This window comes from Bicyclus anynana, chromosome 5 (genome assembly GCF_947172395.1).
Source record: "Bicyclus anynana chromosome 5, ilBicAnyn1.1, whole genome shotgun sequence".
In the NCBI taxonomy this organism is placed as follows: domain Eukaryota; kingdom Metazoa; phylum Arthropoda; class Insecta; order Lepidoptera; family Nymphalidae; genus Bicyclus; species Bicyclus anynana.
Window position 1 is genome coordinate 6,066,727 of NC_069087.1, and position 16,010 is coordinate 6,082,736.

The following is a 16,010-nucleotide window of genomic DNA, read 5'->3' on the forward strand; positions in this document are numbered from 1 at the left end:
AATTAGTCTGGGTTCCATAGATTTAAGACATTTTTTTATTAATTTGTCTATGGACCTGGACACTAGTGTTTTATGATCTTTTATTTCTGACATGTCGTAATGACAATTAATGAACCGAAAATTATCTTTCACGGTGGTTTTTACTTTTACTTTTAGTCTTGGTCGATTGTGAAAAATCGGATTGCAGTTTTCAAGTTCTCATTTCAGATTTCTATTATTTGTCTAATAAAATAAATTTATCACAAAAAACACCACAATGAACGACAACGAAAAAGAAGAGGCTGCAAATTTGGTGCGAATTTTCAATTCATTCTGTTGTCTCGTAGTTTATGTGTAAAATTGTCTTACTCATTCAACAAACCATTAATTTATTTTAGAAAGAGGAGTTTGAATGGGTTCTCCGTGAGGAAGTTCACGCTATATTACATCAGCTCCATTCAGTATTAGTGGTACGTGATTATTTTTCATCTATGAGTGCTAAACTCATATTTAATGCATGTATCCTCTGTAAATATTCAGTACATAATGTTACTTTTAATGAGTAAGATGATAGTCTTATGTTACTAGCAACCCATCAAACAGTTATGCCACATAAATTTCATTAAGACAAAAAAAAATCGCTATAACAAAATGGGGGTGGGGGAAGGAGGGTGAAAAATACCTCATCTATTCTCTTAGTCAATTCAACAAAAAAAAACATTTAAATTGTGACATCTTGTGTAACACAAATGTGTTACACAAGATCTTTAGATTATTAAATTTCGTCCTCATCAACCCATATTCGGCTCACTGCTGAGCTCGAGGCTCCTCTCAGAATGAGAAGGGGTTAGGCCAATAGTCCACCACGCTGGCCCAATGCGGATTGGCAGACTTCACACACGCAGAGAATTAAGATAATTCTCTGGTATGCAGGTTTCCTCACGATGTTTTCCTTCACCGACTGAGACACGTGATATTTAATTTCTTAAAATGCACACTAATGAAAAGTTGGAGGTGCATGCCCCGGACCGGATTCAAACCCACACCCTCCAGAATCGAAAGCAGAGGTCATATCCACTGGGCTATTACGGCATTTTATTAGATTTAGAAGTGTATAATTTATTAAAAAAAAAAACATTTTATATTTAGGAATGTGCTCATCGCTTCCCAGTTCCACTATATGGCAATGAAGGGCAGAAACAAGATAAATTTATATTAACATCTCAGCCTGAACAGCTGAAATGTATTGTTACCCTCACAGGCGACAGTATCACTCATGCAGTAAGTTTTTTATTCATTTCAACATATTATATACAGGGTGCTGGGGAGTATTTTGCATAACTTTAAGGTGCTGACGAGTCCACGTATAGGAGCCGAACTGCATAACTAATATTTTCTCAACTAAAATATATTTTGTTTTTATACAAAGTAATTGAAATAATTCTGACTATCCATGTAACACATGCCTTTAACTTGCATTTTAAAATTTTAGTTTGGCTATTTCATAATTAAGGAAGACGTGTAAGGGACACATTTTAAGATCTATTTACAAAAGAAATATTTTCTCCAAAAATATTAATTTTAGAACACATGTTCTTTTTAGTTAATTTTTGGTAAAGAATATAACCCCAGAGATAAGGGAAATACTCCCCAGCACCCTGTATAGCTTATTTGTAATTTATTTGAACACCCATACAAATCTACCTATCTCTTGTAGCAATTATGTCTTCTTCTTCTTCTTCTTGATATCCCGGCTCTGCAGGTCTTCTTGAGGTCCTGTATCATGTTGACCGTTACCGATCTATTGTGATCGCCACTGACTAGATATCCCCTCCAATACTGGTTGCTGCCAGGTAAAGCAGCAGTTTAGCAATTATGTCATTCCTTTGTATCATTTATTATGAAGTGTTTTTTGCTGTGGCAGTACTGCAAATATGACCCTTTGAGTCCAAAGTAGTGATAGCAGATAGCCATAAGATAGTAGGTACTTCTACAGAATTGCTGTACTATTATGTATTAAGTATACTCTTCATTTATATATTATTTAAAAAACTGTCCTCATCTCTATTATAGCCAATAGGTTACAAATAAAAATATAATTGAATTTTTTAGGATATTAGTTTCAAGGTCTTAAGACAGATGCACACTATATGCCGGACGTCCATTAATCAAGATGGACCCTGGAAGCTTCAACAAATCCAAGATGCAGCCAATCATCTGCAACAGGCCATTGGTTACATTGATAATGTTGATAAGCATTATATTTTCAGGTGAGAATTAGTATAACTCAAACTATATTTAATTTATTATTAATAATAAATTGTATTAGCCCAACTATCTGCATTGGAGCAGAGTAGTGGGTCTTATGTCTCTTATTAGGGGGGTCTGGCCAGTAGTGGGTAGTTTAAATGTATACAGGATGCTCTGGAGTATTTCCCTTAACTTCAAAGTATTAAGGAGACCACTTATAGGAACTGGACTGCATAACTAATATAAACTAAGTACAAAAAAATATATATTTTCATACAAAGTCATTGCAATAGTCGATATCTATGTAACACACGCCTTTAGGTAACAAAGTGACAATGTTGCATTTTAAAATATAAATATGTCATTATTATAAGAAATGTATATATGGAACACATTTTAAGATCTATTTACAAAATAATATTATTTACTCTGAAAATATTCATCTTAGAACACATGTTCCTTGAATATTTTGGATTAATTTTTATTTGAATTATGAGAAATACTCCTGAGCACCCTGTATATAACATATATATTACTATTCTCATACTCAATGATATGGCTGATAATGATGACTAATTGTGTAAAAGTGACAGTGTTAAAATTCTAAACTACGAAACCAATTTTAATAATTCTCTCAGTAATGAAAAGCTACATTAATAGCAAGTAACAAAGGTAATGACACAGTAATGGGAACTTGTGCTCTACTCTATTCATAAACTTTCAAGTGTTTCATAACAAGTATAGACAGTATTTACTTGAAAAATATATGTATGAATAGTTCGGAATATGTTTCTTAACAGACTTCATGTTCTATTTTACAAGACCTCAATATTTGTACTAACGAACATGTAATACAATGTAGTTTGTAATATAGATGGCCATGTGGCCTAATTTATCTATTTATAGATTATCTCATTTGCGTGCGCTACGCGATATTAAATAATCGTTTATTTACGAAATATGATTACATGGTTTGTAAAACAAGACAGTTTTTAGATGTTTGGAAAATTTGAAAAAAATTTTGGAGATTTTTAAAATAAGTTTTACAAGAATTCCTTAACTTTTATTAACTATTAACGATATATCGGACTCTTATTCCATGTAGGTACTATATGAAATTAATATTGTTTATATTAAATTTTACATGAGTCAGCTACCCTATTGTCGGATTTTCGCGGACAAAAGCAAAATAAATAAATTATTAATTAATTGTTCATATTGAGCTTCCACAAAGTACCTATTCAATAATTAAAAGTGGTAATTAATGAATATGACAATTGTGCCGTGAAAATCTGTAAACGCACAAAATATAGGTACATAACATAAATATAATTTGGTAATAGAGATGTGCTAGCCCAGTGGATATGACCTCTGCCTTCGATTCGGAGGGCGTAGGTTCGAATCCGATCAGAGGCATGGTCCTCTAACTTTTCAGTTAGGTGCATTTTTAGTAATTGAATATCGAAAAACATCGTGAGGAAACCTGCATACCTGAGATTTTTTTCAATTACCTATGTGTATGAAGTTTACCAATCCGCATTGGGGAGCGTTGTGGGCTAAGGCCTGACTCCTCTCATTCTGAGAGGAGGCTCGTGCTCAATAGTGAGCTGAATATGGGATGTCAATGATGAATATAAAGAAACAATTTAAAATCGATTTAGTGTTCCGGTACGATGTCGTTTAGAAACCGAAAGGGACAGATTTTCATTGTATTCCTAACAAGTTAGCCCACATTATATTGCATCATCCTTTACCATCAAGTAGATTATAGTCTAAAGCTAACTAGAAAATAATAATAATAAAAACACACAAACTCTTCCGCTATAGTATTAGTACTTATAAGAGATGTAAGATGTAGATATATACAAGGAGATAGCTGACATGAAGGCCTTCTAAAATAACGCATTAAGTAGTAAGTAGGCCTAAGTGTCAGCTATCATCCTATACAGTATGTTGTACTATTTACGGGACACCCTGTATATAGCTTCTTCTCTGTGGAAAACATTGATGGGTAAAATTACAGATCATCTGAGGAAGTATTGCACATCATACAGTGTTTAATCGGCTCTCTACAGAGGGCGCGCACAGCTTTAGTACTGCCCAAGAAAAAAACAATCGACGAGCTTATGAAGAGTCGAAATATGGTAAGATCCATAATCCATTAGATTCATTATATTCATTAGATTCATTAGACTTTCAAAATAACTAACACTATATATCTAGATACCAAAAAAAAAAAGTGTGTGTCAGCTCTGACACACGACTGGAGTTTACTCTTTCAGATCGACTATCTAAATAGGTATATGTCGCCCCGCAGCATTCACTATGTATGTCTCAATACCTACGCCTGAAAAGTGAAAGGTGCGCAAACGAGTTGCAGTTTGCCGCGCGGCCGCGGCGTGCGCGCACGCTGCATGTGCACGCTATTGGCGGCAGCACACGGTGAAAGGTGCGCAATATAGGTTGCGCACAAAAACGTAAAGATGTCATTCGTTCATCGAATTTTACTGCCCATATTTTTTTCATACCGGGGGCTATATATGAAAAATTTGACGGCCTCCGTGGCGCAGTGGACTTCCAAGACGGAGGTCCTGGGTTCGATCCCCGGCTGGACAGATTAAGATTTTCTTAATTTGTCCAGGTCTGGCTGGTGGGAGGCTTCGGCCGTGGCTAGTTACCACCCTACTGGCAAAGACGTACCGCCAAGCGATTTAGCGTTCCGGTACGATGCCGTGTAGAAACCGAAAGGGGTGAGGATTTTCATCCTCCTCCTAACAAGTTAGCCCGCTTCCATCTGCATCATCACTTAGCATCAGGTGAGATTGTAGTCAAGGGCTAACTTGTAAAGAATAAAAAAAAATCCATTCTTATGGAGAAAACTCCAAAAAAAGTAGGTACATGCAGCCGAACTTAAAACCTCCTCCTTTTTGGAAGTCAGTTAAAAATAAATTTCTGTTTATTTTTTCAGTTTCTGAGAGTATTGTAAAAAACCCGATTGAAATAAAAATAATCATACACGTTAATTCAAGTTATATTTTATAAGTTAACTGTGTATAAAATGTCATCAAAATCAAAAAATAAAACAATAACGAATTAGATTTTCAATCATGTGAAATTGCTGCAATTTATTAATTGCAGTAATGTACATATTCTTGTTACAGTTGTTAAAATTTTTATCGCAGTTTGTTGTTGTTCAGTTATTAAGAACAAATTAATCATTTATCTATGTCAGAAACAAGTTTTGTGATGATGACATCAGAATCGCATGTATGTATAGGGAGATTCATTACAAAATTTTGTTTTCAGAAGGCCCTCTCACCAAACCTACCAGAAGACTTGGCTATATCGTTCTACATACAGTCCCACAAGCTGATATTTGTCGCATACCAGTTGAGTTCAGTTCACGGGACGATGAGGATCGACTCGTGTCAAGCGGACTGTGCTGTTCCCTGGCTGAGTGATGTGCTGTTCATGTTGACAGCTGCATTGCACATGTGTCAACAGCTTAAAGACAAGGTAAACCTTTTATCTGATTGTGTATTTCTTTTAGACTCTAGGACTATTATAGTCTAGGATCTGTGGGACATTTTAACAATTGAATACCAGTAGCAGAGAAGTGAGGAGCTTCTCAGTGAGACGTTCCATTTTGTCAATGTCGGAATATAAAGTACTATAGTCCAGGATCAGTGGAACATTTTAGATTGGAGATTGGCACATGCTAGGCCTATAGGAGTATTTCCCATAACTTCAACTGTTGAGAGTTCACTTATAGGAGCCGAACTGCATAACTAATTTTTATTTAACTAAAAAATAAAAACTTTTTATGTTTTAATACAAAGTAATTCAAATAATTCCGACTATCCATTTAACACACGCCTTTATCTAAACTTGCATTTTTAAAAAACGTCAAACTTATAATAATAGGAGGAGGAATAAGGATGAGTATAGGGGACACATTTTAATATCTTTTTACAAAAGCAATATTATTTACTCTGAAGATATTAATTTTAGAATACATGTTCCGTGAACATTTTTAATTAATTAAAGAATATAACCCCAGAGTGATGGGAAATACTCCCGAGCAACCTGTATATTTTTTTCATTCATTCTTTACAAGTTAGCCCTTGACTTCAATCTCACCTGTGATGATGCAATCTAAGATGGAAGCGGACTAATTTGTTAGGAGTAGGATGAAACTCCATACTCCTTTCGGTTTCTATAACATACTCGTTTCTATAACATGCATATAATGAGTGTTCAAAAAAACGTGTAAACTTAAGCGTGTAGAGTATTTGTTCAAATAAGAATTGAAGTCCTTGTCATTCTGTCTGACCTTGGCGGTAATTTTATTTTATATTTTAATTGCTTAGCTCGTCTTATCGGTTTGGTTGAAAGATAAATATGTACCCATGTCCTATACAAATAATATGTTGGTACCATAAAAACGGTTTTTATGGTACCGACAATGTTTATTGTTCAATAATGTTTAACAGTTTTTATGCATAGCGAATTCCGGGATGTGCTAGATTTTTAGATATTTTTAACTTGGCACCGACAGTTTGTTAACTAATTATTATTTTTTGATAAAAAAATGAGCATTTATCCACGATCTTTATTGTCAAGTCTTCTAAGGAATATGGGCAGTTAAAAAAATATCGAAATTAAAAATCTCGAAATAATTCAATTTCACTTATTATTATTGGCTGTTTTGAACACATTTACTGTATTGTCTATGTTTAATTTTCAGACAAGAGAGCGAAACAAAAAATAATATTTATTTAATTAATCCGGGTTCCAAAATTTCTGAAAAATGTTTTTCAAGCAACAATTTGTGTTTTCTATCTGTAAAAAATACTATTAGCTCGCCTACAAATAATAAATAATTAAGGCCCTTTTAGGGACATTCCCTTTGATATAATAATATATCAAAGGAAATGTCCCAAAATGGGCCTTAAAAATACATATTATGTATTTTTCACTACTCTTAGGCCGGCCGTTTTCGTTTTCCGTATTCGTTTTCCTAATGCGCAATTTCGATGTGGTATTCCGTGTGACTACCGTAGATTCTACGTTTTTTCATCATTCGGAATGTATATTGTCGCATTCGTTACGTACGCGAGGAATTTGTCCATTCGGAAAAAAACGTATATGTGCGTCATACAATGTATTTTATATTGATTTCATGCATTTGGTTTTCCGAATACGGAATACGGATTCGGAAAACTAGTGTATGCGGCCGGCCTTAATCTTCACCACTGCAGACTTGACCATAAACTTAATCGTGAGTTGCCAGTGACGTCATATATCATACATAATATGTCAAGTTCTAACAACATATGTTTCCTATCTAGGATTTCAGCAATTAATTTAGGCTTAAGATCTGTCCATACTATCTCTGATAAATGCATTGCATAAACAATATCGACAGCGCGACAGCTCTGTTTAATTGGCTATAGATGGATGATAAGTTCTTTAGGTTATCAGTTTTCAAGTATCATAGTAGATAAGCTGATCGGGGTCCCCTAGTTTCTGCATCTATATAATTTCATTGGCTTCTCTAATGTTTAAATTATTGAGATGTCGTTAAATATAAAAAAAGAAGATCCCTCGCGGTTACATTCGCACAGTACCCGTTCCCGGGGAAATATGGGGATAAAATATAGCTCACGTTATTCGCTGATAATGTAGCTTTTTATTGGTAAAAGAATTTTTCAAATCGGGCCAGTATTTCAGAGCCTATTCAATGCAAAGAAACAAACAATCAAATCTTTCCGCTTAATATTATTAGACTCCGCGCCACGATTGGAGTCCCGCGGCTAAAACCTGAACTAAAACAGCACCTTACACAAATGACAATAAGACCGCGATTACCATATGACAATGATTGAATGGTCGTCTACGGGACTTGTTCTGTGGCGCGGAGTTTAGTATAGATTTCGAAAAGACTTTTTAATTCAAATTACCTACCTATGTAATATTTTATCATTAATTGAAAGTCTTGACAATATGTTTTTCATTTACAGTTGTGCGTGTTCTCTCAATATAAGGATTTCACCGTTGGATCAAGATCTGCGTCTATGGTGTTAAATTAGATATTAAATTCCCTTCGCCTAGTCCAATTACACTTTGTCAACATAGTTACGGGCAATTAGTTGCATGGTTACCTTTCTGTGCGTTAATTACAGTCCATTGTCGTTATTAGCGTTCATATTCATTATTCATATTCAACTCACGGTTGAGCATGACTTTTTATTACATCTATGTATTTCGTCAGGATATGTTGTTCTTCACCAAATAGGGATCTAGGAGACTTTTCCTTCCTTTTCCGAACTTTAAAATGTCGTTTTCTGTAATCACAGCAATAGTTCCTACAATTTACGCATTCAAATTTATAAACGTTTTGGTTTTATGAAAGTATTGTTAAAAAAAATGTTCATTTCACTTAGAGATTTTTATAAATAGATGGAAGTGAAAGTTGCCTTTTTTTGACATATATTATTAATCTCTCTCTTTAAATAAAATGTTGCGTTAGGATCTTGGGTTTTGGTATTTAGATTCAATTGAGTCATTGAGATATTAACAGTTTTTGTTCTAGTAAAACCGACTAACGTCAGACACCAATGACACACATTTGTCTATTCATATTCATATTATTGTTAAGAATTCCTCTTCAGAATTTATTGTTATAAGATATTCAATGGGAAACAATTACGTGTAAATGTCTACTTGTTATGCAGACACTCAAGTGACATAAGCATACGCTAATCCCGATAATGGACTGTTTATTTAATATCAGGGTGTCCACATTCTAGAAAGTCAGAGAAGTTAATTAAAAGTCAGAGGAGTTCAAGTTGGTTAGCGTAGCATAGTGGTGAGTCCATATAATATCAGTGACCACATTCTAGAAATTCAGGCAATTCCAGTAAAAGTCAGGATATTTCAAGCTGGTTAGCATAGGTTAATCTTGATAGTGGACTGTTTACATAATATCAGAGTGTCCACATTCTAGGAAGTCAGGAGATTTAGGTAAAAGTCAGGGGGTTTCAAGTTGTTTAGCATAAGTTAATCCCGATAGTGGACTGTTTACGTAATATCAGAGTGTCCGCATTATAGAAAGAGAGGGATTTAGAAAACAATCAGGGGAGTTCAAGTTGGTTAGCATATCCTGATTCGGATAGCAGACTGTTGACATAATATCAGAGTGTCCACATTCTAGAAAGTCAGGGGATTTAGGTAAAAGTCAGGGGATTTCGAGTTGTTTAGCATAAGTTAATAGTGGACTGTTTACATAATAACAGAGTGTCTGCATTCTAGAAACAGAGGGATTTAGAAAACAATCAGGGGAGTTCAAGTTGGTTAGCATATTTATGCTGATCCCGACAGTGGACAGTTCACATAATATCAACTGTGTCCACATTCTAGAAAGTCAGGGAAATCTGGTAAAATTCAGGGGATTTCAAGTTAGTTAGAATACGTAAATCTTGATTGTGTTCACATAATATCAGAGTGTCCACATCCTAGAAAGTCAGGGGATTTAGGTAAAAGTCAGGGGAAATCAAGTTGGTTAATGAAATTGACGCCCCTGAAAGTCTTCAAAGGAAACAAAATAATCATTTTAAAATGTCTTAACAACCATACTCGTATGAAGTAAGCTGAAAGTCAAGAGAAGTTTTAGGTTATTGAAAGTAGATACCCTGAATATTAAAAGCAAACTTGTAGAACTTAAAATTTAACTTTGCCCAATTTGGGTGATGTTTATATATCTATTCCTCTTCCAATAATTCTTTCAATACGAATTAGATAAAGTAGTATTTACGCGCATTTAAAAAATCTTCTACTTATATAATTTGTTGCATTGCATTGATGGTTAAATTCCAGTTTCGGTAATTACTATTTACGAAGTCCCAGTATTATTTAATATTTATTTCGATGGCAAAAAATGCAATGCAACAGTATAGTTAGCCTTATTCTTCCAATGTTAGTTAATTTATTTGCTTTACGTGACTTTTCCTATCTATTAGTGCCGATACAAAACAAATAAAAGCGGCTATGTTGATAAGTGTAAAAATAAACAAACACAATGTATTGTTTGTTTAAAAAAAGTTATTATGTCCAATAATTGTTGATATTCTTGTTGACTTTGTTGTAATATTTGTACCATAATGTACATTCTAGGTCATAGGGGTTTATCTAGATTTTTTTACATCCTCACATTCAGTGTTCTAGTACAAGCGCTGTAGGGCTGAGACATATGTCGTAAAGAGAACAAGAAAAAGACATGATCGACCAATAACGGCTGAACCGAAATATATAGCTTTCTCTTATAGCGATATTTCCGGTTCTACGCTATTGGTCCACAATGTCGTGTCCTCTTCACGATATATGTCGTGGCGCCTATCTTAGGACTACTGACGTCGCACTCATAATGACACTTTGTGGCAGGCGTCCACAGAACCGCATAATATCGGACGCATCGCATCAAACGGATTTTAGTATTCTCTGTATAGAAAGTCCTAGAAGTGCGCCCACTGATCCGCATCGTACTGATCGCATCGAAGGTTTAACTTATATCTATAGTACGATTATTAATTCCAGTCAGTAAAATGACAAGTGCAACTCACTGAAATATCATTTTATTGATTGGAATTAATAATCTTAGGTAAGACTAGCGGACGCCCGCGACTTCGTTCGCGTGAAAGTCGTTGTAAACTTTCAACTACCCTTATCCTACCCTACCCTAACCTACCTCTACCCTACCCCAACCCTACCCTACCACTATCCTACCCCTACCCTACCCCTAACTTTACCCCTACCCTACCCCTACCCTACCCCTACCCTACTCATTAAGGCTGCACTTCTTTATTTATTCCTCCCACCGCGAGTCGCGTCGAGCGCGGCAACCTTTACACAAAAATAATCCTTAAAGTCCTTAAAGCATGAATTAGTATTCACGCGCGATGGCTTAGCGTATTTCATGTATAACTTTGGTGTTTCTTTACCGATTCTTATGATTCTTTTTTTATTGTATTGGTAATAATGTTAACTTTCTTATTAGGGATAAGTGATGAGTGTTATAAACATAAGAGTAGACAAATATAATTAGAAAGCTCCGAACTGCTAAGCTATCGGGAGTTACACGTGTTATTGTGAGTCAACCATAAAAGATAGACATATATATGCTGTTGTGATTTTATAGATAATTTTAAGGAAAACATTTCCGTCATACATGATTTCTATGTAGCTTTAACCATTAAGGCTGTACACGCGACGGAAGCTTAAAAAATTGAGTAACTTCTCCCGTTTTCTCAACATTTCTCTTCACTGCTCTGCTCCTATTGATCGTAGCGTAATGAAAAGTATACTATAACCTGCCCAGGAGTATGTTGAATAATTGTACCAAGTTTCGTTAAAATCCGTTAAGTAGTTTTTGTTTCTATAAAGAACATACAGACAGACAGACAGACAGACAGACAAAAATTTTACTGATTGCATTTTTGGCATCAGTATCGATCAATTATCACCCCCTGATAGTTATTTTGGAAATATATTTCATGTACAGAATTGACCTCACTACAGATTTATTATAAGTATAGATTAATCGTATATGTACGATTATTATTAATTCCAGTCAGTAAAATGACATTTCAGTGAAAGGTGCACTTATCATTTTAGTGACTGGAATTAAAAATCGTACTATTACGAAAATTAAAAATCCGTTTGATGCGGTGCGTTAGATACGTACGATGCTGATATGTGGACGCCTGCCTTTGTGGTCATTAACAGATACTACACTAGCACAGTGTATTTGTGTTGAGGTTGAAATAATCTAGATATAATAGAAGATATGGGATGGTGTAACATAATGTAATGTGAGTTTACACATCCAAAAAATAGATTTTCTAAAAAATACTACCCGGTACTTTAGTTCTGATATTATTGCATGTTGCGATTATTTTAAATTAATTTATGAAATAAAAATGTAGCATTTTTTTTTGGAATTGTTGGTATATTTTTTGTTGTTTCCGAAACAACTGTATTAAGTTAAAAACGGCTATACATTTTAAATTGAGAAAATTGCATACCAATTTATTTTCAAGATTATTTATAGTTTGAAATGAGAATCTAAATATTTTTAGTAATTTAAAAGTGGTCAGAAACATGATGTTTTGGATTTGTGCAAAAATTATTAAAAAAATTGTATGGTGGTTGTCATTTACATTTTTTTTATGATATATGTCAAGGTATATATTTGTACAAACATAAGAAATATATCCATCATGAAGATGTGATAAAGTTATGTGGCATTGTTAATTATCTGTCTATTTGGCATCCTCAGTGTGTATCGTATGGGATTTAAATATAGATTTAGAGAAATAATAAGATCTAAATAAATGCTTCTATTTTTTAATTTTTTTTGTTCACTGAATTTGATTGATGGTTCAAATTTTATGGAACTGTCATAATATATGTATGCATGTGAAACGCATTATGAAGAGAAAATTATTTATTATTTATATTCCATGTTTATTTTCTATATATAGCTGTAATTTTTATAGCTATGTCATTAAACCTACCATACTGGTATGCAGAGGTATAAATCATTTTGGCCGCTATCAGTTTTGCGTGTACCGCATTCATTGTTGATACATACTTCTTTTTTTTAATGAGTTGATTATGGGAAATAGTGTAATTAACTTATAATTGAATGTACTGCTGTTACGTTACTGTGTATTGGTTTGCTTTGAGTTGGGTAGTGCTATGCTTCAGGTAGCTGCATACTAAACGGGGTTAGGACCCATGACGTATATATATATGTAGTTATATGTACAGTATTCCCTTTCTTATATATTTTGTATTTTTTTTTGGTTTAGCAGGCCCTTCGTGGTTTCGCCCGCGTAGTTCCTGTTCTCGTGCGATGTGGCTTTCGATTGGTAAAAGAATTTTCAAAATCCGTTCAGTAGACCAGTAGTAGGTCCAAAGATTACCTCCAACAACCTCACAGCCTCCCAATCTTTACATTATTATATTATTACTAGCTGACGCCTCGCGGTTTCACCCGCGTGGTTCCCGTTCCCGTAGGAATACGGAGATAATAAATAGCCTATAGCCTTCCTCGATAAATGGGCTATCTAACACTGAAAGAATTTTTCAAATCGGTAGTTCCTCAGATTAGCGCGTTCAATCAAAGAAACAAACTAACAAACTCTTCAGCTTTATAATATTAGTATAGATTATTTATACCATATAACAATATTGACATATATTTCCAAAAGTTGTCGTCTTGTAATGTTTGAGTTTCAGTTTTTGAGACATTATGTATGCAGCAAGCTTTATTTCCTATGTATGCAGCTTTTGGTTAGTTTTAAGTAGTTCACAAGCAGTCAAGTTTTAATTTCGCTTTAAATTAGATTGAAATTGAATCAACCTTCTATTGGCTGAAAACGAGGCTATATCATTATTTTGTATTCTGTGGCTTAAATATAAAAAAAAAACTTTTGTAATTAGCGACGTTTTGTAACGGTATTGGAACGTCATCTTTATGTGTAGTCTAGTTAGATTAACAATATTTTATTTATTATGGGAATATCAACCTATCATGATGTAAAGCTGGTTGCCGATTGTAAGTCGGTTTACTGTTTTCTATACATGTTCATTGCATTAATGCGAATGAATTGAAACTTCAGAATGAATAAAAACTTCAGAATGAATTGAAACTTCAGAAGAATTTAAACTTCAGTTAGTTCTAAGAGAACTAAGCTAAGTGTTCAGGTTGGACAGAGAGCCAATCAGCTAAAATTACGTCAGGTGTTGAAGTTCCATTATCATATTTAGTATCACTTTTTGTGTTAGATGTGATAGATCTGAATACTTACAATATACCATTATACATATTATATTTATTGTTGTATGTTTAGTACTATTTAGTTACAACAGTTTAGTCGAGTATAAAGATTCTCTAAAATTCGGCCGCTCAGTGATTGCGTTTCTGACAGGTCGTGATCGAATGGGACGATCATATTCAGTTACAATTGCCTCGTTTTTGTCTCATCACTACAAAGACAAACAGTTGCATAACCTTGGAACAGCGCAGTTCAACAACCTTGTATGCCGGTTCAAACTTACATCGCCCATTCGATCATGACCTGTCAGAAACGCAATTTCTGAGCGTCCGGACATTAATTTATTTTATTGTGTACTATGAATCTATGACTATGAGTATGATGAGATATTTATACGCTTTAAGACTTATTGTAAAATCTTATTCAGTCTACTTTGGTGCTTAACGTCACAAATGTTGTTATGTATGTACTGCAAATAACTATGTATTCAAACTATGCACTATCTATAAAATTAATATTTACAGTAATAAATAATTATTATATAAATGTAAATACACCAAAGTATTTATACGTAACACAAGTAACCTATGTTGCGAAGATAATTTTATCACTGGACTGTTTTAATGTTTTTTTTACTGCCCCAGTTAAAGGATGATAAAACTCTCAAAATAAAACTTTTAATAACTTAAACCTAAGATTATTTTAATTTATATGAAACCTTCAAAACCTATCTCTGAGGGGCAATGAAAAATAAGCACATGAGTTTTATCATCTAATTATTCGACAAACGATCTATCTAACAAATGTAATTGTTGATCAATTAGAGACTACCACGGACTAATATTTTTCTAGATGTCGCGTGTTTATTAGTGTGAATTCCAAGTGTGTCTTTTTTTGTTACTTAAGTTTATTTAGTGATGTTAAACAAAATGATTTTGAACGCCACGCGTCAGTAGGAATGATCAATATTATGAAAAAAACGATGTTATTAATCGATTTAAAAATTAAAATAGAATGAAATCCCCTACATATAGCACATCCGTGGAGACTACAATATTTTCGCTTTCTTTTTGTGCAAAATGGAGTAAAAATAATTAATTATCTGTATAGAATAAAAAGATGCATTTTATAATAATAGGTAAAATAAAAAGGCGCATAAAATGTGATAATATTTTGTAAGCAATGAAAAATCTTAATAAAACATTAATCTTAATTGAATTAAATGAAGATTGTATGATTCATACCAATTTGTCACTACAATAAACAGCACATTGGAATTTACTTCATTATGTTTTATTGTTTAAGTAATATTATAAGAATAATAAAATTCAGAATATTTAATGTTTTACGAAGGAATTGGATAATATTAACGATATTATACTAATTGATATTTGTATAAAAAGCACCTAATAATATTTTTAATTGTTCAAGCACCTACTGAAAGTGTATCATATAGTATCTAATAGTACCTAAATCATTATGTGAATGCTTTTTATCTCAAATTATTATTTAATCTTATTATAACATTTTTAATTATTGTAAACCGTTAAATTACTATGAGACGTATACATAAAAATAACAATTAAAGTGAGTTTCTGTTTCCTAAGTAAATCCTCATACATTGTTATACGTACAAATACATAACAGGTAAAAGTCGGCGCTTCATAATATTATTATTTATTTGACACGTTTGACAATAAAATAATTATGTAGTATTACTAAAATAAGTAAGTAGTGTAAAAATGTATTATTGCATGAAAGTTCTCGTGGTCGTGTTGTATTTCAATAAAATGAAATGCTGTTACATTTTGTTTTTCATTTTTTTTTCACAGAAAATAAAAATTTCTAAAGGGTAAACAGCCTACCTACTGTTGATACACTGAGGTCCCGATTGCGATTCAAATTAGTAATAACAAAACGAAGTATACATTTTTTTTTTCT

At 33.4% G+C, this 16,010-nt stretch overlaps 1 protein-coding gene across 2 annotated transcripts; it reads left to right on the forward strand.

Annotated features, from left to right (window-relative positions):
- The first annotated feature begins 140 nt into the window (after positions 1–140).
- On the forward strand, positions 141–15,873 carry LOC112052265 (protein rogdi). Of its 2 annotated transcripts, none has more exons than XM_024091274.2 (7): positions 141–292; positions 378–449; positions 1,129–1,260; positions 2,092–2,249; positions 4,253–4,373; positions 5,536–5,745; positions 8,253–15,873. In XM_024091274.2, the coding sequence occupies exons 1-7, from the start codon at positions 257–259 to the stop codon at positions 8,319–8,321; spliced, it is 798 nt and encodes a 265-aa protein (XP_023947042.1). In that variant the 5' UTR covers positions 141–256; the 3' UTR covers positions 8,322–15,873. The 2 variants fall into 2 exon arrangements, with proteins under 2 accessions (XP_023947042.1, XP_023947043.1); XM_024091275.2 differs by having other exon boundaries at positions 5,539–5,745.
- Positions 15,874–16,010: the final 137 nt, after the last annotated feature.